Source organism: Zeus faber (assembly GCF_960531495.2).
Source record: "Zeus faber genome assembly, chromosome: 12".
Taxonomy (NCBI): domain Eukaryota; kingdom Metazoa; phylum Chordata; class Actinopteri; order Zeiformes; family Zeidae; genus Zeus; species Zeus faber.
The window spans coordinates 29,119,647-29,145,116 of NC_137196.1; the positions used below are offsets into that span (position 1 = coordinate 29,119,647).

The 25,470-nt window shown below is 44.4% G+C and overlaps 1 protein-coding gene across 2 annotated transcripts in view; it reads right to left on the bottom strand.

Moving 5' to 3' along the window:
* The window catches only part of LOC307238511 (disco-interacting protein 2 homolog C), a 153,026-nt gene that overhangs the window by 32,560 nt on the left and 94,996 nt on the right, over nt 1-25,470 (bottom strand). For both annotated transcript variants that reach the window (XM_080011517.1, XM_080011516.1), the window contains exons 4-8: nt 22,074-22,199; nt 17,634-17,972; nt 9,501-9,644; nt 7,954-8,073; nt 7,288-7,485 (exon numbers count right to left, since the gene is read on the bottom strand). In XM_080011517.1, the coding sequence (XP_079867643.1) occupies nt 7,288-7,485; nt 7,954-8,073; nt 9,501-9,644; nt 17,634-17,972; nt 22,074-22,199 (927 nt within the window). The remainder of the gene's footprint in view (nt 1-7,287; nt 7,486-7,953; nt 8,074-9,500; nt 9,645-17,633; nt 17,973-22,073; nt 22,200-25,470) is intronic.

The window sequence follows — 25,470 nt, forward strand, 5'->3', positions numbered from 1 at the left end:
ACTTGAAGAAACAGCAGGCGTGCACTGTAACACTGTGAGAGTTTCAAAGTCAGACAGAACCACAACATGACCGTGGTACATACAGTACAGTGGTACACACACACACACACACACACACACACACACACACACACACACACACACACACACACACACACACACACACACACACACACACACACACACACACACACACACACACACACACACACACACACACAACTTAGAAAACATGAAACTTCATTTAAAAGGGTGAATGGCTCCGGCCTCGAAAGGCCTCAGACCTCGTACCGCGTCTCCTTCGGAAGCAGAGATTAAAGTGACAATCCATGACATCCTCTGTGCCGGGTCGATAAGGCGACAAGTCTGAGAAATCCATTTGAAACTTTGGCACATACTTAACGCAGATACACTGAATGGCTGTTTTCTTAAAAAGTGCCTCCTATAAAACACGGGATTTTTAAACAAAATACCCTGAAGGATTACCGCTTTAATTGGAATTTTTCTCAAACAAAAACTTCTGATACAAATACGGAGATAAAGCAAGGAAAAGAAAGGAAAGAATAACCATTTCAATATTTAGTTCCTGGTATGAGTGCAGCACCATATATTATCAGACTTTAGCATCAGGTTAATTTTCTGTTTGCGAGCAACGCTTGCTTGTTCCAATTATATCTGAAACTCAGAACAATAGATTTCTGTTTCAATTAATTGTTGTTTTTCTTCCTTTAAAGAGCACAGACATAGATACCAGGCATGACTAGCGGAGCGCAAACTCCTTATCGCCGAGTCGGCTGAATGGGGATCATTCTTGTTTTTCCTTTTTTACTCAGAATTAATTAATTTGGAGTCGGGTTGTCTTGGGAAATGAGGCTGTTAGAAATAAATAAAAATCTGAGGTTTAATTTGGAGCAGCGGTGACGTTAGTGGCTCACGCGACTTTGAAAGCGCTGCAAGAGAATGTCACCGGTTTACTTCTAGGGGAAGTGTCATATTTTTATTATTATTTTATATCTATTTTATCCAATTTCTGAAAGAAAATGCCTCATTACTGACAACATTTCTTGCTTGTTGCATTTCAAGACTTTAAAGCCAAAAAGCTATAACGTACAAGGAGTGCAGGGAGCAGCGCTACACGTTATTTGTTGGTTTGCGCTTTATAGTATTAAAACTATTTTCATATATTGATAAATTCAATGTTAATACTCAATTGAGCAGAGAGACTATCCGTTGGGTCTTAAATTTGAGTCAGTAAGCATGATCTTCATAATTTACTTAGCACACTGGTATTTGGATGCATTTCACTGTCCTTCCATGTCTTGACCCACACAAAACCCATATCCAAACTTAAGCATCTCTAACAGTCAGAGGTTGAATGAAGGATGAGCACAGGTGATGCCATCCATCCACCTTTGGTAAATAGATACATTTGCAATAAAGATATTGATTCCCTTGTCAACATTGCCATATTTTTCTGTACGGGGAAGGAAACAGGAGTATTGTAATTAAAACGCAGTATGGTAATTTACCGTACGGGACATTGTTTCTTGCCCTTTTGCCCTTCTGGAAGGGCAATAGGGAGAGCGAAACATTTGGCCAGTTCCCAGTGGCCAAGCATTTATGTGAACTCTGGTCGAGTTGAATTTTTTCTTGGCAAAATGTTTTAAAATGAGGGTCGACCTACCACACAAATTATGATTTAACCTCTGAGGATAATCACAATAAGATAATTTACATTGGAGGTGAGGATGGACAAAATTAAAAGTAAATAGTGTAATTCCTGTGTGGGTAAACACAATGTCAATTGAATTTGTCTTTTTGTAAACCACTCCTACAGCAGTCAAGACTCAAACAGTATTACTCTCATGTAAATCTATATTTCCAGAGCCAAGGGTCATCCGGAGTGCAGCGCCCCCCATTCATAAGTGATTGGAGTGGTAGCGATAGTGGACATTGTAGATGACGTGCTGGCATCCTTGGGTCGGGCCTTTATCAGCTGGAAGCCCTCCTCCAGCTCCATTCCAGCCAGGAACTCGCTGGCGGCTTTAGAGGACCATATTCTCTGGCTACATGGCTGGAAAGCCTCCAAGTCACAGTTCGAGCTCCAACGCTCGTCACAGCTACACACGTTTCCTGCACCGGGCCAAGCTCTGCGACCGACTCCAGAACCATGTGACCGAGACATTTTAGTCATGACAGAATCGCTCTGGCAGACATTTTATCTTCCCGGACAGAGGACATTTTTCATTTCGTTCTCGGGGATACACTGAAGGGTGAACCCTCATTTTCAATGATGCCGAGATCACATAAGGAAGAAAAAAACCCCAAATAACAATTAATAAATGAACGAAATAAGAACACAAACATCAACATTCGTTAAAACAATTACATTCTAAAACAACGAGATTTGCAAGCATATTTCTAAAATGTCCCAGTGGTATCAAGGAATAAATATTTACATTGACATTTGTGTAGGTTATTCCAACAGTCTGGAGCACAACATTTAAAAACAGTCATTCCGAGTTTGAAGTTGACCAGTGGAACATCTATTGTAATCCAGCCCTGAGAGCTTTGATAAGCTCCTACATTAAAGTGTCATAGTGAAGTCATGTAAACTGGTAATTTTTGTAGGAGCGCTTTGTAAATGAACATGTACCTACATGTTGATCTTGTCTCACAAAGAGAGGGGGCCAGCTAACTTTCTCATAGAGTATAATGATGGTACTGTAGGCATCACCAGTAATCACTCTAAGAGCAGTGATTGTAGTGTCTCAGGGCTTAAGGGTGGCAACAGCAGCATGTCTATATATTAAATCACCACAATCCAAGACAGGAAGTAATACAGTTTCAACAATTATTTTTTCTGCTAAACATGGGAAAGCAGGTTCTATTTCAAGATTCAAGATTTTTATTCGTCACATACATACTTTCATACATATATGCAGTGAAATGTAATGCAACGCATGCGGTGATTACACACAATATGTCCTAGACAGAACACAGTAGCTACCTAAGAAAATGTCTTTCTACGAGGCCAAATAACTGATTCCTAAAACGTAATACAGTAAGTTGAATACTTATAGAATAAAATAAATAAAATAAAATGGAATAGATAGAGGGAATAGGCTTACGTATATGGGATAGACTTATGTATATGGGATAGGCAATTATGTAAATACAGACATGTGCATTAAAGTGGCATGTGAATAAAGTGAGGTGTTTGTGGGATAATACAGCACAGTATACAACAGTACGGCGCAGCAATACGGTAACACCGAACAACCCAGAACAGTGACACAGTATGCGGTACAGTATGCTACATACAGTGCAGTAAGATAGTGGAGCCTATGTGTGTGGCTCAGTGAGGACCCCTGGTGAGGTCAGCATTGACAGTTATAATGGTTTGCGGAAAAAAAATCCGTCCCAGTCTCTCAGTTCTCGCTGTGTGACTGAGGAGGCTCTTGCCGACTGCAGCAGCTGGAACAGTCCGTTGTTGGGGTGATGAGGATCCTTCATGATCCTGCGGGCTCTGCTACTACACCTCCTGGTGTATAAGTCCTGCAAGGGGGGGAGGGTAGTTCCAGTGGTACGTTCAGCTGAATGCATCACCCTCTGCAGGGCCTGTTCCCAAACCAGGCAGTGATGTTGCCTGTCAGGATGCTCTCCACCGCTCCACAGTAGAAGGACTTGAGGATCCTCACCATGACCCTGAATTTCCTCAGCTGCCTGAGGTGGTAAAGACGCTGCCTCGCCTTTCTCATCAGAGTGTCTGTTTGTATAGTCCATGTTAAATCCTCTGTGATGTGGACTCCCAGGTACTTGAAGCTGCTCACCCTGTTGATAGAAGTCCCATTAATCACCAAGGGCGTGTGCGTCCTCAATTGTAATCCTCGCCTAGAGTCCACAATCAGCTCCTTAGTTTTGCTGACGTTCAGGTGGAGGCTGTTGTCCTGGCACCAGAGTGACAGGTCAGCCACCTCCTTGCCGTAGGCCTTCTCATCGCAACGGTGTCGTCAGCAGACTTGATGATGGTGTTGGAGCTGGACCTGGCCACACAGTCATGTGTGTACAGGGAGTACAGTTGGGGGCTGAGGATGCAGCCCTGGGAGGATCCTGTATTCAGGGTGAGGGAGCTGGACATGTGCTTCCCCACCCTGGGGCCTAAGTCCAGGATCCAGGCGCACAGCGGAGTATTCAGTCCAAGCTCCTGCAGCTTGACAGCCAGTCTGGTGGGGACTATGGTGTTGAAAGCTGAACTGTAATCGATGAACAGCATTCTCACATAGGCCCCCTTCTGGCCATCCAGGATAATAGATATCCGCATAAAAGGAGTTCAGTTCGTTGGCGAGGGAGGCGTCCAAACTCGTGGCTGGGGAGGAGCTGCTCTTCTAGTTTGTTATCGTCCGCAGCCCCTCCCACAAGCGCCTTGTGTCCCCCCGCTCATTCTGTAGCTCCACAGTCTTCCTGTACGTCCGTTTAGCGTCCTTCATCGCCCTCCGCAGATTGTACGACGCCGCTTTGTAATTGTCCATATTTCCCGATACAAGACCGTCGTTGTAAGCGGCCGTGCGAGCATTCAGAGCGCAGCGGATGGATTTGTCAACCCACGGTTTCTGGTTTGGAAATATCCAAACTTTCACCGTGGGAACGATGCTGTCTGCTACCGTAGCTACAAAGCTCACCACTACGTCCGTAAACTCGCTGACGTCACTTGAACTTGATTGGAACATGCCCCAGTCTACATCAGCGAGTGCGTCCTGAAGCGCAGCCTCTGATAGATAGTTCTTGCGTGATCAGAGGCCTGTAAACAGGAACCAGCGAGATCGTGGCGTGGTCAGATTTCCCGAAAGCAGGGAGCGAGATGGTCTTGTATCCGATTCTTGTAAGGTGTGTAGCAATGGTCCAAAGTTCTATCTCCCCTGGTGGCACACATGATGTGTTGGTGGAAATTAGGCAGAACCTTTTTAAGGTTCGCCCTGTTAAAGTCCACAGTCACCACCACAGCCACATCGGGATGTTTGTTTTGGAATCCGCACAACACATCATACAGGTCCGACAGTGCTGTGTCGTATCCGCTTGCGGTGGGATATAAACGGCTGTAATGATGACCGTGCTGAATTCCCGGGGGAGATGAAAAGGACGGCATAAGATTGCCAGCTGTTCCAGGTTCAGTGAGCAGGAGCAGGAGAGAGACTTGGTGTTGTTGGCGTTACACCAGCGGTTGTTTACCATGAGGCAGACGCCTCCACCTTTGGATTTCCCCGACTCCCCCGATATGTCACTGATATAAATTGTGAAAAGAACTGGTCCTAAAATCAAGGATGAAGTCCTCTCATAAGGTTTTGATTTGGTCAAGTTAAAAAGTTTGGGTTCTTTTGACTTTAAACTAGGGCTGTCAACCGAATATAATAATAAAATATTTAATCGCGATTAATCGCATGGTTGTCCATAGTTAATCGAGATTAATCGCACACTTTTTATCCGTTGAATAAAAATGGCAAGTGAGAACGTCTCTGTGCCAATGGCCGCGCACATACAGTGAGAAAAACACAGTCCTTTTATTTATAACTTCTTAAAGTGTGCTGATAAAAAACCTGCATGATGGCATCTTCTGCCATCCCGCGACGGCGCAACACACATAGGGTGAGACATAAATGTTTATACTGTTCAGAGGATGGCTTTAAGAAGCATTTTAATATGTTTCAAGGTTCAGTGAATCAAAGTTCACCGAACCATCTTAAATTTTGCGAATATGTTAAAAGTCGGATTTTGACAGATATCGTATTTATCCAATTTTGAGTATTCTCTGCAGAGGCCGCGTGGTACCTACACCTGTATGAATTGGCCAGGGGGGGAGTGTATGTGTATGTGTGAGAAAGACGGAGAGGAAGTGTGTTGTATTGTCATGGATATATCAATAAGACACGCAGCATGCAAACTAAACAATATAAACTATCATCAGTCATATTTTGCTCCAAACAACCACCCCTCATAAGTAACTTTGTCGTTGCAAGTATAGACTTGACGTGATTGTAAAGAACACACACACACACACCCACACCCACAGACCCACACCCACACCCACACACACAGATCAGACAGTGAAGATTTTGTGCCAAAAAAAAAATCTTTCGTTCATAACGGAACGTGCTTTAATGCGTCAAAAGAATTTGAGGCATTAAAATGTGCTTAACAGTATGTAAGTACATGTAGTTAACATGTTATTATGGCGTTAACTTTGACAGCCCTACTTTTAACCCTTAGCTGACAAAACTGTAATGCTACGCAAGCAACGGGAAGTCATGTGGTAGAGTAGAAAGAACAGATATTTGCTTTGAAATGTAGTGGAGTAAAGGTTGAAAGTCTCCACCAGTAGTTTGTCGTTTTAAACCACTGTGTCCAATACATATTACGTATTGGACACAGTGTACGTATTGGACGTACGTATTCCAATACGTACGTCCAATTGCATATTCATGTATTTGAATAGTGTGTGTGTGTGTATCTGCACGTGTTCTTGTGTGTGTGTATTTATTCGAGAAGCGTTTTGAAACGTTTGTACCCTCATAGATGACATTATTTTCCGTTGACTGTTTTCCTTTAAATTTCATCGGAGAGTTTGTTGTTTAAAAAACAGACAAAACAACAGCCTTTATTAGGGATACAAAATCTCCCAGAGGGCCAGTGAGGCCGCGACCATATTCTTCTGGTGATTCCCGTCTGAACTGTCTGTAGGAAGACACAAAACAGCTTTGTCCTCATCAGCCGACATCAAAGAGATGACACACCAGGAATGAGAGATAAAGAGAGATAAAAAGAGAGAGAGAGAAAGTTCACCGTCTTCTGGGTTCTCATAGCTCATGTCTCGCTTACACGTTAAGACACACTCATGCTTGTGTGCGTTTGATGTGATCGATGTCAAATTCTTTAGGAGTTGAAATATAATCAGGTGTTGTGGCGCCAATTCTCAGTGAGTTTCATCATTTTAAATTCTTCCATGAGGCCCCACACACACACACACACACACACACACACACACACACACACACACACACACACACACACACACACACACACACACACACACACACACACACACACACACACACACACACACACACACACTCCATACTTTTCAGCCACAGTATTCTGCAGGGTTAAGGCGCCAGTTTCCTCACAACGAAGTCAGACTGTATATGGCAGAGTGAACTACTCCCCCGTTCAACAACAGAGTTTGCGCTTCCACAGCACACTGACCACGGTGTCCATGAGTCGAGATCTGCTTACCGTAAGTGAGAACGTAGAGCGGTTTGCCATTGGTGTCCATGGTGGTGAGGCAGGGGGCTTTGGGGGAGATGGTGCCCCACCTCTGCAGGGCCGCCTCCAGGGACGGGGGCCAGTTGGTGACCACCCCGAGTTGCTCCCCACGCATGGCCACCACCTGAGCCCCCTCCGCTTTGGGCTGGTTGGGATCCGGCTGCTGGACTGGAGCGGGGTGGGGAGCGAGAGAGATGTAGAGAGAAATAATAGTCAAGATTTGGAGGAGTCCGTTAAGAATCAAGTTAAATTAAATGAAAATAACTTTAAATATCCTTTTGGCTGAATGTTTACAAAAATAATAGGCTTTTGTTGGATCAAATGCTTTTTCTTGAGAACTGACACCCGACCTGTAACTGGATGAGCTGGTGAAGGAGATGCATCCTTGGTGAAGAGCTTTAAATGGTCAAATAAAATGGCAACGTGCTATATAACTGCAGTGTGTTTATATCTAAATAAGGGTGTATTTCTTCTCATGAGGCGGCAGTGTCTCAGGAGGTAGATTGGTTGTCTAGTGGTAGGATTTCTCGAACAAAGTGTCCTTGAGCAAGACACTGAATCCCTAAATTCTCCGGACAAGCAGGTTGGCGCACTGCATGGCTGCCTTCAGAGGAAGAAGCAGGTAATCTCCCTCACCCTCCAGGAGCTCCTCAAAGTCATCAACAAAGAACTCTCTGAGTGGAGGTCGCTTGGGTCTCTTCAGGGTGTTCACCAGCTGCTGGATTTTGGCTGAAACTCTGCTGCTGACAGGAACCCCTGAGGAAGACGGACATAAATACATAAAATCCCAGCATTCACTGCACGGGAACAACAATGGATAGGGCTGAAACTTGAGTGAAGTCACTTGTTGACCAGATGTTTTATTTATAGGATTCTTTGATGGCAAGCCTTTTTTTAATCACACAGTGGATAATCTCTCTCATCACACCAAATTGACCGAAATGATGGAGTCCTTCATCGGTTCTCTATCAAGTAGAGGTAATGTAGAAGGAGGCAGAGAGGAGGTGGAGTAGAGAGAGGCAAAAAATAGTAGAGATGTAGAGGAGAGGTAGGGAGAGTAGAGGTAGAGTAGAGAGTGGCCAAATATAATAGAGAGAGGTAGAGCAGAAGGAGGTAGAGGTAGAGCAGAAGACATTCTCCACATGACCCAAAGTAGCAAACCAAACGGGGCTGGAACATCAGACGAAATCCCCCCTGTGTTTGGAAGGACAACAGACGCCTCGCTCTTCCCCTCGGCCAAATCTCCCAATAAGTTCCCATCTGGACACGTTGGCTCTTCGTCATCCAAGCCACTCCCTTGGTGAGTGTTTAGTGCCATCTATTACGCAGCGCGAGCATTCGGAGAGTCTAAGGAAGACATTTATATGCCGCAGCATTCTACCCCGGCGGAGACAAAAGATTGAACAACGGTAAAAACATCCAAGCAGCCACCATCAGTCATCGCCGAGGCGGCCCGGCACTGAGGGAAATCTTAAAGCTTTCGTTTATATTGCACACGCTCAAGAGCTCTGGACAATGTGCTCCGTTACCCAAAGGAGTTCAACGCTAATGTTGTGTGAAAATCTTCAGAAAGTAAGTGGGGGGAAAAAAAGGTTTTTGGAGCCGAACAGATCAGGCTGACTGAGCTGTAAACGATGACAAAGTGGTCAACGGGGGGGAGACGTGAGATTTGGCCACACTGGATGGAGACATTTTTTTTTCTCCCCTTACATTTTTTTTTTAATTTCTATGACAAAATAAACCCCCCCATTGGCTTTGAGGTAGATACCTACGAAACTTTCACTTTCCACTTAAATACAGCCATGTTCCGTAGCTGTCAGGGAATATGTTGGATATTGGAAAACATACAGATGTTGACATGATCTGATCACATGGTAAACAGCGGAGACAGGCCCGAGGCCGTACAGCAAACATGAGACAGCCAGACACAAAGCCCTCTGCAGACGGAGAGTACACAGGTCTAGACACAGCACTGCTAAACCACCACATACTGAACAGAGGCAAACACGAACACAGAAACATCCAGCGCTTGCATATGTTTCTGTTCTCCGGGCACCATTATGAAGAAGAAAGTGCTCTCAATTGGCTATTCATGATTAAATCTAAGTTCTATCAATGCACAGTCCCATTTCGGCGGCGACCTCACGAGACCGGGCTGCGGCGTCAACCGTGGTCACACTCACCGTCTCCCGTCTCCATGAGCTCGGCGTTCCCGTACTTGGGGGCCGGTCGTGGGGCCGCGGGGCCGGAGAGCTGGGCCTTCTCCCCCTGGTCGTGGTCCGAGTTGGAGGTGTAGCCAGTGACATCCGGGGGCGCCGAGTGGTTCTCTGGAGGACAAGTGTGGACACACACACACAAAGCAGCCAGGTAAAAAAGGACCGCCAAACAGCCAGCCAGGACGCCATCAGCCTGGGATCGCTCCCGCTTTAGGAGAAAAGTTTTTTACCTCCAGAATAAAACCAGCTCTCAACGAATTTGCCGTTAAAGCCCTGAGGATGCTGTGGCTTCCTGCTTCTGTCCCTCTCAACCGAAGGACAGAATCGATCAGATTTCCTCCTCTGCGGCAGTCCCTCGGTTCGATCTCAGAGGTAATCGGTCGCTTGAGTTTAATCTGTTACGCCGGTTTAGTGTGGCTTTGCGGCGGGATTTTCCTTCCAGTTTAATTGACATTAGTGAACTGTAATTCCATTTACACCTCATACGAAAGACGGTTTAGGGTACATCAGGTCAGTGTGTTTGTCTGCCTGTCAGTATTTCTGTTGGTCTTATGTATAACTGTAAACTCATGCAGCACACGGCAGCGATATCGGCCTGAGAAATGCAGCATAAGAGAGACAAGGGATGGAGAGGATGTGAGTGTGTAAGGTTAAGGAGGCAGTTTAAGAGAGAGATGTTTGCAACCTCAGAGACCAAAGAGAATTACTTATCCAGGCATGATGAACTATACGTGCACCCTCCAAGACCGTTCGCCATCATGGTGACTATGCATCCCTGACTGAGTGTGTGTGTGTGTGTGTGTGTGTGTGTGTGTGTAGGCATAAAGTATGTCTGTGTGAGACGGTGTGCCTGTTTGTTTGTGACAAGCGTATTTGTGTATGAGACTGTGTGTGTGTGTCTGTGTTTGCATCTGCGTGTGTTTGTGTGTGTGTGTTGGTGTGCAAATGTGTGATCTTGTGCTCGAGTGTGTGCCTCCCTGCCTGTCTGCCTCCCTGGCTGCCTGTCTGTCTGCCTGCCTATCATCCTGCAGACTCGTGCACGGGTGTGTGCACGGGTGTGCGCACGCTCGCAGGGAGCCAAGGCGACCTCGTCAGGATTTATTTATGATGATGTGCGATGAGGAGGAGGATCATCTCTCACCGAGGAAGATGATAAATGTCTCCTTCGGTTCCCTTCAGAAACCTCCTGGAATGCCAATCAGTGCGCAATAGAGAGAGAGAGAGAGAGACAGGGAGAAAGAGAGCGATAAAGACAGACAGATACAGAGTAAGAGGAAGAGTGAGACAGGGAGAGAGAGGCAGGGAGAAAGAGAGCGATAAAGACAGACAGATACACAGAGTAAGAGGGAGAGTGAGAAGTGCTGCTTCTATCCCAAGTGGTGGTATAGAGCTGGGTCTAGCAATTGAGAACAAACCAAATCACCTAATTCACTGTCATTAAAGGAAAACTTGGGTATTTTGTAACCTAAGCCTTATGTGATTGGAATCAGAATCTATTAAATTAATCCGGTGTTGATATAATAGTTGCAATGGGGCAATCAAAGAACGTGGCCATGATTGCTCCCCTGCGATTAGCTTCAGTCGGTTGAAGCTAATCTCTAACTACTGGATACATTTAAAATGTTGTGGTTATACACACTCTGGTGTACTCCTGAGGATCAGTCGGAAAAAAAAAAGTTTCCTGAAGTTTTCCTTTAAAGAGGACCTATTATGAAAAACTCACTTTTTCAGTGCTTGTGCACATACGTTTCGATGTTATTTCACACAAACTGTGAAATAAGAAAACTCGGTCAGTTTGTTGTGAGCTGCCTTCTTCAGAAAACACTCGGCTCAACAAGCCGCTCCGATTTGTGTCTCAGTCATCACTTGGGGACACCCATCTGAGTAACTCCACCCATGGCTGGAGATACGGCTTGCACTTGCCAGACTAGCATTATTTCGAAGCCACGAGCTAAGGATGGTATCTGCTCCGTTGTTGGCTACACAGACCAGCACAAATCTTTTAAAAGAAAGAGGAATCAATATCAAGTGTCCGTGAAAAAACTGCTGAGGGACGAGGGAAACGTAGGTATTTCAAAAACAATTGTGCTGTGTGTTTCTTTTGCCGTTTAGCACTAACTAATAATTCACTCGTAACGCCCCGTTACACCGTAAATACTATGATCAGAAGATCTTGGCGGCTGTAGGTGGGAATTCAAGACTAAACTTAACATTGGCTAAATGACATAAGCCCCTTTCCCACTGAAAGCCGTAACTACACTGGCAATGTTCTGCATAAGTGTCATGTGGAAAAAGGAGCCTATTTTGATGTTCTGTATAGTTCCCCACTCTCGACCAAGTATCATTTCCAGGAAAATGCTGTACGGCTGTGAATTGAAGAGTGTTGGAATGGAAGTGGTAACATTGCCGGCACAAGCACATAGGGGTGGAGCCGAATCCAAATCCAGGCAAAGCACAAATAGTGGGTTTTTACAAGCATTTATTTCTTACAAATATTTAAAAGACTATTTGTTTTCGGGGAAGAATTTTTTTTTTCTGAAAAATGGCGAGTCTGATCCGAACCGTGGCGCTCAGCTGCAAAGGCGAGAAACTGAAACATGTCCGGTCTCCATGGAGACAGGTCTTTTTGTTTGTTAAAAATGCCACTCAGACCCTGGGCATGTCTTTTAGAGTTCGGGTGGTGAGGGCACTACATGGTGTATGTCAGCGAGGGAAGGATGGAGCGTTTCCAGGCCAGGGGACATTGAAACAAGCGCTTTGCCTGCCGCCGGCTGCACCGCGGGGCGGAGCGAGCAGACAGGGAGAGGGAGAACGGGTGGAGAACTTTTCTTCTCCGGAGGCAGGGAGTGTAGGACAGGTTGAAAATCATCACACTGATTTAATAACTTTGGGTTTAGGGTTATTGCGTGGGGACGGGGGCTCTGTCCCGGCTCCGTCAGCGGAGGGAAGAGTCCGTCCGGGTAGGTTGACGGGAAGCGAAGTGCTGGGAGGAAAAATAAATAAATAAAAAGTATTCCGACAGTACGTCCGTTGCCGACAGGTTGCCGACAGATTGCCCGAACAATCACATCTACACTGGACATAACTTACTAACCCTGAACCATTACATACTGTGTCCATAACATCATCTATGTGGGAACAGACTCCATACGGAGCTTCTCCGTGAAAGAAGCCAATGTGGGAATGATACCTACTGCCGTTGTCGTATATTTTTTATCTAGCAATGTAACGGATTCCATGTTGGAAAGGGGCTTTATGAACAAAAACCCTCACAAAGAGCATCTAAAAAGGAGAGGTTGAGATGGTGCGTCTGTGCATGCCACCATCTTGCTTCTGTCCAACGTTTCTGGAGTAGGGCGTGGCGTAATGCGACACACAATGAAACAGCGCGTTAGGAGTGGTGCGGGTTATAGAGGCATGTTAGAATGGTTAAAATGCATAATCTCAGTGGTAGTTTCAGCCGTAAACTTCAAAGACATGTTTTGGGGACCTCAGAGACCTATATTAACCTGTTGAAAAGGAGTATAATAGGTCTCCTTTAAGACAGATATGTGCTGTCTTTTACTCTGAAGCACAATTATTGGCTTATTGTTTGGCTACTAAACAAATACAATGTGTGTTGAGAGATGCAGACTTCTCTACAAAATCGACTGTAACTCGCTTAATTCTGACCAGATTTTCATGAAATCTGGTTTGTTATACAGGAAATGTGAGAAATTGACCATGATACTGGTTATGTATTGGATTTAAATTCAGTTACTGGGGGTGGATTTAATAATATTTTTTCACTCACTACCATGTTTAAAGGAAGAAGGTATCATGCGTGCCTCATATGGCACTTTAATTTAATAATTGAGTATTGAATATTTTATATATTTTAGATTTTCTTTTAACATTGGACATCTAGAATGTTGTTTTCTTTCAAGACTATGGGCAAAGGTTCCTTGGTTTAAGTGTTTTACAGAATAAATGGAAAGCAAAGATATAAATGTCTCCCTTTTTATTTTGCTGATCTGAAAAATGATCCGATCCGTGACTCAAAAGTGTGATACGATCCGTCAGTTTTGTGATCCGTTGCACGCCGAATGAAAATCATCTCTGTCAATATCCTGTAATGAGGAAATAAAGATAACACTTTAAAAACTTGGACACAAAACTCCACAAATTCCATGCCGTGTCAGTTTCTTCATCTGACTGTAACCTTGTGATTGTAGTGTTTTTCCTTCAGCAGCGAGTTAGTGAATCGCTGTTCTTCAGCCTGATCAATATGAACGCCAATAAGTCAAGCAGGGAAAATGAGCGCACGCATCGCTAATTAACAGACTAACCCTTCTCAAATCTTCCCATCGCTCCACTTGTATTTCAATCAGTCTTTCAGACTTAGCAGGAAGTCGAGCATTATGATGCTCATAAACACCTACAAAATGATCAATAAGAGCTTGACGGGTGAAGAAATGTCCAATTTCAGTGAACATTGTGATAGTCCTAAACTTAACTTGATAAGGCCTCAACCCAAACCAGTGACCGTCACAGTATTAGTCAGATAATCTTGCAATTTCTACAAATTCACAATTAAAGTATTTTGCATTAAAAATAGTGATACATTTAAATGCAAAATATGAAAAAATGCTAGAATAAAAATTAAAGAGCAAGAGATTCAATAACAAAACAGGAATTACGTAGGAAGCTGTGGACACAACATCTCATAGCTTGAGCCTCTGCGAGTGCTGACGAACGGAGGGACGCCAGATTCATTTGCTCGACTCTCGATAATAGGCGATTTGGGGGTAAAAGTAATAATCTCCAAAGAGCAATCCCAGACACCTGATGAGTCACAGAAAGCACTATCCTGTTATCCCTCAGAGACATTTATTCCAGAGATTTAGAGACGTATGTGGGAGGATAGGTTACAGTGAAATTCCAGGGGGAAATCATTCAGACAGTGGTCTTAATTACAATAGGTTTGGGAGCGCTTCCAAAATGGTGCTAATGGACTTGGTTGAGTTGTATTTTGTTCCCTGACATTGATGAATTGTTATCTAAAGGCCTGGTCGTGAATCTCTGTATATTTCTAAATGGTTTTCATGCCAAACAACATGAACAGTGTTTTATTTTGTTTTGTTTTTTCCTTTTGAGAAACCAAGCGTGACACTTAAATAAATGACCCTATCAAAGGTATGACAAGAAGCAAAGATTTATCAAACACAAGTTCACTTTGCCAGACGCCAACTTCAAAGTCGAGCCTCTTAAAATGTATTAATTATTGAAAGGAATGACCAGTTCCAAAACCGATCAAGTTGTCTTTCAGTTTGACTTCAAACTGGGAACTCTCTCTTGAAAACGGTGGAGGATGAACTTGGGGGTTATGTGGGATTTGAGGTAGCAGATCACTGAGATCGCTGCAAACTGCTGAAGTTCTAGACACTCGGGAGAAGCAGCCTGCATTTCTTACCACCATCTGTTTCCTGACCTAGATAAAAAGCAGATCTGAAAAACGGATTGCGTCTGGCTAAGCAAACAAATACAAGCATGCCACATAATTAGCTAGATCAATGAACAACATCAAAACAGATTAACCTTGAGAGGATGAAGAGGGAATCATAATGAATGCAAATTAAAAAAAAAAAAAAAAAAAAAGCAACTCCTGCACCGCCAGTACCTCATTGCAAAGTGCATCCTTTGGTGATTCTTCTTCTCTGTTTTCCACTCAAAGTTTTCACTGCACAGCTGAGCTCTAGTATAGTTCGCAGGAGGCCACCGTACGGAGATCATAAAACAACCGTCTCATCCCAGCAGGGTCAGGGTGTAAGAGCGAGCACATATTGACGCATATGAGGAACAGATTAACGTGGAATCATGGACAAAGTTTTATAAGACAAATTAAAATGAAAGAGTAGAGGGACAGTAGAGGAGGGTAGACTAGAGATAATTGTAAATTTTATATATCTTTAAAAACAGTACTTGCTTTGTAGAGGCAGAGACTGACCTCGCGGCCCTGTACCATATGTTCTGGTCTCCCCCTAGTCTCGTCAACTGGGGTTTCAGGTGGTTATGATTGACCACATCTGGAATCCTTGAGATGTTCTCCTGACTCTAAATATATTCCGTCTTATCCAAACTAACCATAATGCCTCCTCCTGGTCAGTTCCAGCGTTCACTAGTTTGTTCTGGGTGGAGCAGAGTGGCTGCCGTCCCTCATTGATGACATCGACTACAGAGGCCAGTTCAACCCCCTGGTGAGGGTTTCTTCCATCCTGCCTTGAGATTTTTCTGGGACTTTTCTTTTCTTTGCCAGGGGATTAATAAAATACCTTTATTTTATCTCATCTGAAGACGAGCAGATACTGAATTCTATGTGAAATGTGAAGCTCTTTGACTGTACTCTGACGATTCTGACTTCAACATCTTAATTCTGTGTGTTTCCACGGAAATGGAGATATCTGGGCGGAACCTGTGTGCGGGCCAAAGTTCTGGAAAACCCAACTAACATGCATTTGACCAAAGAAATCTATTGTCAATTTATGGTCTCTGCAGCTAAAAAAATCTAGAAGAATAGAGCCACAAAAAAGCGGACTTCTTAGTCTCTTTCGTATTCATTTAATGCTTGAGATGTTAAAACGGTAAACACGGTTAACTTCATTTATCTGAGCAGCGCAGTCTTTCATCAACAGAGCTTCACACATTCACAATCACATCATAGCAGCTGTGTGTGTCTCTCCTAAGCTGGATCGACCCATTTCCTTTTTCTTTTATAAAAGAAGGACATTGTTGTCACTGGGAACAATGCCCGTCTGTGTCCGCATCAAATGGAACAGAGAGATTGTGGAAAATTCCAGATCCAGTGAGAATTTCTCATGCGGGAATTTGAGACGTAAATCTTCCGCATGCGCGGCCGGCATTTTCATATCGCGCTGATGTGAAAAGGCTTTCGCTGCACTGAGTGGATGGTGACGCAGGTAGCTTGTGGAATGGCGCCAACTAATCGACCAAACAAACAAGCAAGCAGCAGTTTCCTGTCACTTTGGAGTGCAGCGCTGACTGGATTGTGGCTGAGCAGAACAGGGGGGACGCTCGTTCCAGAGAGCGTCTCAGGAGCTTCAATTTTGAAACAAGCACTCATGCAGCACATTTAATACACAAGGGCAATTCAAAGTGATTCACACAGAACTTAAAAGGCATTCTATGAAAACAAAACTGAATAAAAGGGTAGAAAGCTAAAAAACAAACAAAAAAAGATGGAAGAGAATCACATGGATGAAAGGTTGAACTGCAATTTAAAACAGACCTGCTCAATTAAACTTGGCAAGATTGGATAAAGTGTAGAAATGTAAGTCTACAATAGAGGACTGCTGAGCGTCTTGTAGTTCTGACGACACGATCCACTGTTGGATTTGCTTTAAATTCCATTATCGTGAATATTTTGACAAGAAGGAGCCTCGTTGGAAAAAATAGATCTCACTCACACAAAATCTGGATTGAGTAATAAAAGCAGACTTTGGATAAAATAAACAGAAAACCAAAGAATGTCTCACAGCGGGCGTACGAAAGCCTGAAAGGGGATTCTTGGATGCGTGTACGAGGAACAACATGTTTTCTAACAAGGAAGTAAACAAACAAACAAGAGACTATAAGAGAGTAATGAAAAGGACAGAGACAGAAAAATGGGAACAGCAGGAAATAACAGATACTCGCACAGGAAGTACAAATGTCATTAAGAAACACACCTACATACACGCACACACACACACACACACACACTGCAAAAGCTACGCAAACAGCCACCCGAACCAGTGCACCCCAATAAAACTTCTAAAAAGACTGTATTCGTAGGCCTGGCCAGATGTGCGCACGCACGCACACACACACACACACACACACACACACACACACACACACACACACACACACACACACACACACACACACACACACACACACACACACACACACACACACACACACACACACACACACACACACACACCTCCCCGTTTCAGTCAAACAGGAAAATGTACTCTTCAAAAACAGAAGCATCTTTGAAGTTCCAACAGACTTTGGATTTAGCACAACCTGTACCGCCACCCCTCCCAGTAGCCTCACCTGTCTTATGATGCTGATGAAAATGGTGGTGGTGGTTTTGGGGGGATCTGACTGAGATGTTGGCCTGCTGCGCCAGGACGTCGGCCAGTCGGCTGCCGTGGCCGGCGCCCCCAGCGGCGTTGCCGGTGCCGCCCCCGCTGCCGCCGCTCCGCGTGGAGGACGATGAGGCGGAGGAGCCCCGGGACGAAGAGGAGGTGGTGATGGTGGTGTTAGGGCTCGAGGCGCCACGGACCGCCCGGCTGATCCACGTCTCCATGGTGACGCTACCGTCGCCACCGATGCCCCCACCCTCCTCGTCCCCGTCGCCCTGACCCTCTCCCTCTGAGCCGGAGGAGGTGTCTGAGAGATGGAGAGAGAGAGAGGAGGGAGAAACATTTAGAAATGTTACCTTTCATGAATTTCCCTCCGGATATTAATGGAGAGTTATCTTATCTCATCTTAAATGCATTTAATACATCGATCTATCCATCTATATTTTTGTAGGGTACAACATGAAAATAAACATCTTGAAACAGTCGGACAAGATGAGTTTCATTTCAGCCCTCCAGGCTTACCAAACAAATTTAAGAGTGTTTGAACAAGACTGCAGTAGATCAAGAGCGTGGTGTGTGAGCTAGTTATGATTTGCATTTGTTTTCCATAACGCCTTGATCACATGCGCTAATCACTTGATAGTGGTGAACAACAGGCTAAACCACTTCTAAGACACGTGTACTTACTTATATTTTTCCAAAGAGATATCTATCTATCTATCTATATATATATATATATATATAAATATAAAAAAAATCATTCCCTATTCTGTCCCTGTGTCCACTATCCACCAGACCTGCTCGTTCAACCCAGTCGCCCCCTTGGCTGACTGACACCCTCCGGACAACGCGCACCGACCTCAGAGCAGCCGAGAGGAAATGGCACAAATCCAAAACAACTGAGGATCTTGCTAGCTATTAGACACTGCTGTCCTCCTTCTCCTCCAGCATCACTGCTGCCAAGAAGGCCTTCTTCAACGATAGGATCAACGGTGCCACAGACACACGTAAGTTATTCACCATCTTCAAGTCTCTGCTTTACCCTCCACCACCTCCCCCAGCTACTAACCTCACTGCTGACTGCCTTGCCTCCTTTTTTACTAACAAAGTGGCAGCCATCAGCAGCCAATTCACTAAACAACTTACTCACAACCTGTCTTCTCCAGCCCTAGGCTCATCGTTCCCTGGTTTCACCCCCCTCGCTGAAAGTGAGGTATCTAAACTACTAACATGTAGCCGTCCTACTACCTGTCCGCTAGATCCGATCCCATCCAACCTCCTTCAAGCCATATCACCGACTATCACCCCGGCAATCACACATGTGATTAATTCTTCCCTAACTTCCGGCACTTTCCCTTCCGCTTTCAAAGCGGCTCGGGTCGCACCACTGCTCAAAAAACCCTCACTCGATCCCAATCAAGTAGGAAACTATCGGCCGGTCTCTCTCCTCCCATTCCTTTCCAAAACCATAGAGAGGGCGGTCTCTAGACAGGTTACAGAGTACCTGTCAAGAAACAACCTTCTTGATACACTTCAATCTGGCTTTAAAAGTGGTCACTCCACTGAAACAGCCCTGTTGTCTGTGACAGAGGCCTTAAAAACTGCTAGAGCTGCTGCCAAATCCTCGGTCCTCATTCTGCTTGACTTATCAGCTGCTTTTGACACTGTCAATCATTGCATACTCCTGTCCATACTCTCAAGCATGGGCATAACGGGCAGTGCACTTTCCTGGTTCGAATCTTAGCTCACTGGGCGCTCGTTCAGTGTGACATGGCAAGGCCTGCTGTCTGTGCCTCACAACCTCACCACAGGGGTGCCCCAAGGCTCGGTGCTAGGACCCCTCCTCTTTGCCATATACACCACCTCACTGGGCCCGATCATCCGCTCACATGGCTTTTCATATCACTGCTATGCGGATGATACTCAACTCTATCTGTCCTTCCCGCCTGACGACCCTACTGTCTCGACGCGGATCTCGGATTGTCTCGCTGACATATCCACATGGATGAAGGATTATCATCTTCAACTAAATCTGGCGAAAACGGAACTGCTGGTCTTCCCGGCCAAACAAGGTATTTATCACAACATTGATATTAAAATCGACTCTCTATCTCTTGTTCCTACCAAGGCTGCAAGGAACCTTGGTGTCATTATTGATGACCAACTGACATTCTCGGACCATGTTGCCGCCGTCTCCCGGTCCTGCCGCTTCGCACTACTCAACATCCGAAAAGTCAGGCCGTACCTGACCCAATATGCCACTCAACTGCTGGTACAAACCTTGGTGATGTCCCGTCTCGACTACTGCAACGCCCTCTTAACAGGCTTGCCGGCCTGTGCGGTGAAGCCACTTCAGATGATACAGAATGTGGCGGCGCGACTGGTGTTCAACCAGCCAAAGAGGGCACATGTCACTCCGCTGCTCATCGAGCTCCACTGGTTACCTGTAGCCGCCCGCATCAAGTTCAAGTCTCTTATGCTGGCCTACAGAGTGATTGCTGGGAATGCTCCCACCTACTTAAATGCTCTTGTAAGAGCACATGTTGCCCCCCGGATGCTGCGCTCGTCAAATGAGCGTGGCCTGGCTCTGCCGGCCATACAGCCACGGCAATCCAGGCTATTCTCATTTGTAGTTCCACGTTGGTGGAACGAGCTGCCAAAAATGACCAGAGCGGGGACCTCCCTCTCTGTCTTTAAGAAGCACCTGAAGACCCAGCTCTTCAGTGAGTACCTCCTGTCCTAATCTACAATTACTTAGCACCACCTTGCAGTATTTATTGTTACACCAATGTTGTTGTTACACTAATCTCTGTCGCAATGTAGCTGAATGTTATTCTCCCTTGTAAGTCGCTTTGGATAAAAGCGTCTGATAAATGACTAAATGTAAATGTAAAGTAATGTCCCTAATCTAAACAGAAGATATTGTGACAGAGATTAATGGACAGTGTCTTTTAAAACTACATCTTAACACTGATATCCAGAGTCACCGCGCCTGCAGGTAGCAGGGTGTGTGTGTGTGTGTGTGTGTGTGTGTGTGTGTGTGTGTTTGTGTGTGTGTGTGTGTGTGTGTGTCCAATATAGCATTACCATCTCATTACAGAGAAACTTAGTCCAATCCCACAGAGCAGGATTAGCGTACCCAATCCAATCCTAATAATATCTGGTCAGCATTTGATTGGAGACGCCTGGCTGTCCAGTCAGCAGCATTGAAGGCAGTAATACAGAATATGAATGTATAAATTACAATGTCCAACTACTGCAGGACAATCTGTCAATAATGAGATCAGAGAGAAAGTGAGTGTGTGTGCATGGCTTAAAAACATACACACAGGTGTGTGTGTGTGTGTTGTCTTGATGCACGTCAGTTGGTATAATGAAATTCTCATTATGTGTAAAATGTCAATTCATCTATATAGAATGTTAACGTGAGACGATTGAATCGATGTTGAATGGACTTGAGACCTTGGCAAGATCCTGCCCGACAGCCAGCCCTCGTATGTGTTTATGTGTGTTAGAAAACACACATGGTCTGTGTTTCCTAAAAATGTGACATCCAAACATCGTCTCCTCTGCTCCAGCAGATTACAGAAATATCGCAGATCCGACTTTAATCCACGGAAATGATCGTTTGATAAAAATGCCAGAGAAACTTCCACAGAGCAAAAAAAAAAAAACCCAGACTTTCTCATTCTTGAAATGCCGTATTGACAGAGTGAAGTGATGCATCGCCGGCTAGCCGTCTAATTGACTCGAACACCAGTTGAGATCTGGATTTAGAGAGCGGACGGTCTGGGAAGTCAATGAGGAGGCTCGGCCCGATCAATCACCTCCTGGTGGCGCTGACGAGAGGATGGCAAGCTGTCGATAGCTACAGTAGGTCCCCTTTCAGGTCCTCAATTTATAAGATAAACTTGGTGGATACCAGCAAGTTTATCTAAAGATGGCAGATGAGAAACACTGATCAGAGAGCAGATTAAATAACTGACATAATGGTGAACTAGTGCAGTGGCTCTCAACATGGGGTCCGTTAAGAGGTTCCAGGGGGTCCCCAGCAAAATGATACAGTTAAAGGTTAAATTTTACCATTGTTTCATTCACGAGACACTATAGAGACGAAATATGTGTGTGTGTGTGTGTTTATATATATATATATATATATATATATATATATATATATATATATATATATATATATATATATACACACACACACACACACACACACACACACACACACACAGCACTACAGCATGCAGTTATGAAGTGTTGTGGAGGTAGTCACACACACACACACACACACACACACACACACACACACACACACACACACACACACACACATATTCATATATTATCTAACGATCAAAAACCTCCCCGATTGGGCTCCCAGTGACTGGTGGAGACTTACCTGGGGGTGTGTAGGCATCCATGGAGGTCTGGACCACTAGGGAGCGCCTTTTGGAGGGCATGGGAACAGCCATCTTCCTCTCTTTGTGCTTAGCCAGAGCAGCCTGCACTGCCTCTGTGTGCACATCTGGGGACGCAGATGGAGACACAGACGGACAGGTAAATATGCAGGCCAGGAGATGGAGGGTAATAAATAGGAGTCGAGACACTTTTATGCAGAAATACAGAGAAACACAGAAAAAGATACACACATAGGTCATATTCACACAATAAAACTGGACAGATATAAAGCTATAACAAATAAAGAATACGACTATAAAGAATAAAGATTAACTTGAAGTGCTAGAAGACTAAGAGTAAAATACAGAATCATCAGTGTTTTATCAAACATTGTACAATGCACAATTCGCAAAACTGAAAGGAAAAATGTCATATTTTGACCTTTGCCTAAATGCTGCTGTTTCCAAGACCACATTGTGTTCCAATTTATTTCCATTTCCACACACATAAAGTGCTCGCTGGTAGCAGCGTCTCAGCTGATCCCGAGCAAATTCAGTTCAGAGAGTCTCTGCGACGATGTGATGCAATTTGGTGTTTCTACAACGGAATGAGAGCCCCATGAGCTCCGTGTCGCAGCAGGGGCCCTTTGGAAACTGCTGATTAGCAGAAAGGACAAACATGCCCTACCTGGTAATGGAGAGACGGCAAGCTGTCGGTCGAACGCTAAGCTGTACAAGTTAGAGTCTGCCGAAATGAAACAGGCTCGCACATGTCGGTTTGTTTAGTTTGGTGTGTAAGAGAGGGAGAAAGATCATCTGTGGTTGTTTCTGCAGCTGCATTGATGGGGAAAAACTGTATATATACAGTATATATGTGACCCAACCCAGCAAAACCCGATTTGTCGCGCATTGCTGAAATCGCCACGAGCCGAAGATTTTTACAGATTCGTGTTCCTTCGTCTTTTTCTTTTTATCTCTCAACGTATTTTCAAGCCGAGTTTGATTCAGAAATAGTAGATAAATGTTAAACCGTGGAGTTAAATATTCCCGTTAGATTAATGGGGAAACACAGTTCACTAACCGAGATGCTGAACAGCGCTGAACAACGCCGATCGATCGCTACCTTTAAAGCGACCGTCCAGGTGATGATCATTCACCCATATTCCATGTGATGTCAAGTCACAATGTAAAACCGTTTCCAACCGTGATAGATTTCAACCTTTAAATCTTACTACTTTTACAAACACACACTTCCATAAACAGATGGTTAAAGCGCAGGAAAAGGATCCTTCGGTTTCACTTGTCTTTGAAAACTTTCATCTTCGTGTTGTTATGGATTATGAGAAGTGGGTGACGGAAGATCTAAATCATATCGTGGACCTTCATCTGACCAGTGCGATAGATCCAAGTCAGTGTAAGCAGCGCGTACTGGACTTAATTTTCCGCGATGACAGTCCGTTCTCCGACAGCGATCCCTAGAACCACAGCGATTCCGAATCTGATATCTGCGTTATCCCGGACTTGGAGAACATTTCAAACAGCGGATTTCAACCTGAAGGTGCCGATGAAACTGAATATTTTCAAGAACCACCCGAGGAGACCGACGACATGCCAGTTGTTGTTACAACAGAAGAAGTTTCCACAGGAACCTATTTCTACAGCACAAGGAAATACGCTCGGGGAGGGAGGTCTACAACTCCAAAAACACCTGTGAGCGCCTCAACCTCTCTTTGGGTGGTCGTGTTCAACCTGCGAGCAACCACATCAAGATGCATTACAGTTTTGACTTTGCTCAACAGCTTACATGGTCTAAAGAAGTGATGTAAACTTTGGCTATTCATTGTGGAGAGTTACATGAAAGGGGTTGACAAAAGGCTAAAATAGAAATTGAAAAAATGGGTTGGTCAACTATTAAGATTCCTAGGCGATTTTGGCTATTTGGCAGATGCACATTTATATATTAAATGACACACCGAGGTTCATATACACAGACTAATATTATTGACAGACTCTACATTTTGTTGTGTTCTCTGCACTTTAAAACTCCTAACTCCTTTATAATTCCACTTTTATAAAACATGTATATTCTTACTGTTAAATAAAAGCTTTTTTTAAAAACAAAGAGGTTGTGTGTCGATGACGCTGTTCAACATTCGCTCAAAAAACAAGAACAATGCAGTGATTACCCCATTCAGCAGGGTGTCAAGTCCCCATTCAGCAGGGTGTCAAGTGGCCATGTGGCAAGTAGCCATGTGGCATTGTTGGTCCTCCAAGCTATTTGCATTCTGGGAGGGAAATTTCGAGGGTGATTATCTCAGAAGCACAGTTTATTGCACCCTCCTCATTAACAAGATTTAAAGATTTAAAATTATCGCTTGATTCGCGCAAGTGACACCTTGTTTTGAAGCTGTGATTCTTCACTTTCAAATGCTGCAAAAAAAGCCAAAAAGGTACCAAATGTACCTTAAGTCTGCGGTGGGTCACATATATATAGACACACCGATCAGACACAACATTAAAACCACTGACAAGTGAAGTGAATAATATTGCTCAACCCGTTCTAATGACATCTGTCAAGGGGTGGGATATATTTGGCAGTAAGTGAACAGTCAGTTCTTGAAGATGATGTGTTGGAAGTAGAAAAAATGGGCAAGCGTAAGGATCTGAGCCACTTTGACAAGGACCACATTGTGATGCTAGACGACTGGGTCAGAGCATCTCCAAAAACCACAGGTCTTGTGAGGTGTTCCCGGTATGCAGTGGTGAGTACCTACCAAAAGCGGTCCAAGGAAGGACGACCAGTGAACCGGCGACATAGACATGGACGCCTGTGCTCAGTGATGCGCACAGGGGATAGGGGAAATATAGTCCGTCTGGTGCAATCTCACAGAAAAGCTACTGGAGCACAGATTGCTGAAAAAGTTAATACTGCTCTGATAGAAATGGTGATGGTGCATCGCAGCTTGCTGCATATGGGGCTCTGTAGGCGCAGACTGGTCGGAGTGTCCATTCTGACCCCTGTCCAAAACTGAAAGCACCTATAATGGGCACGTGAGCGTTAACACTGGAACATGTTGCAATGCCTTGATAGGTCAGAGCTGTTTTGGCATCACGGGGTAGACCTACACAATATTAGAGGTGTTTTAAATGTTATGGCTGATTGGAGTGTGTGTGTGTGTGTGTGTGTGTGTGTGTGTGTGTGTGTGTGTGTGTGTATATATATATATATATATATATATATATATTTATTTATTTATTCTGCCATTTTCATCACCACGTGTTGGATGAAACAATCAAACGGAAAAAAAATCTACCAAAAAGTCACTTACTTACATACTTTCGAAACTTAATGTGGAAATTTAGCATCTGTCGTCCATCTGGAGTCTGGATTCAGCGTTT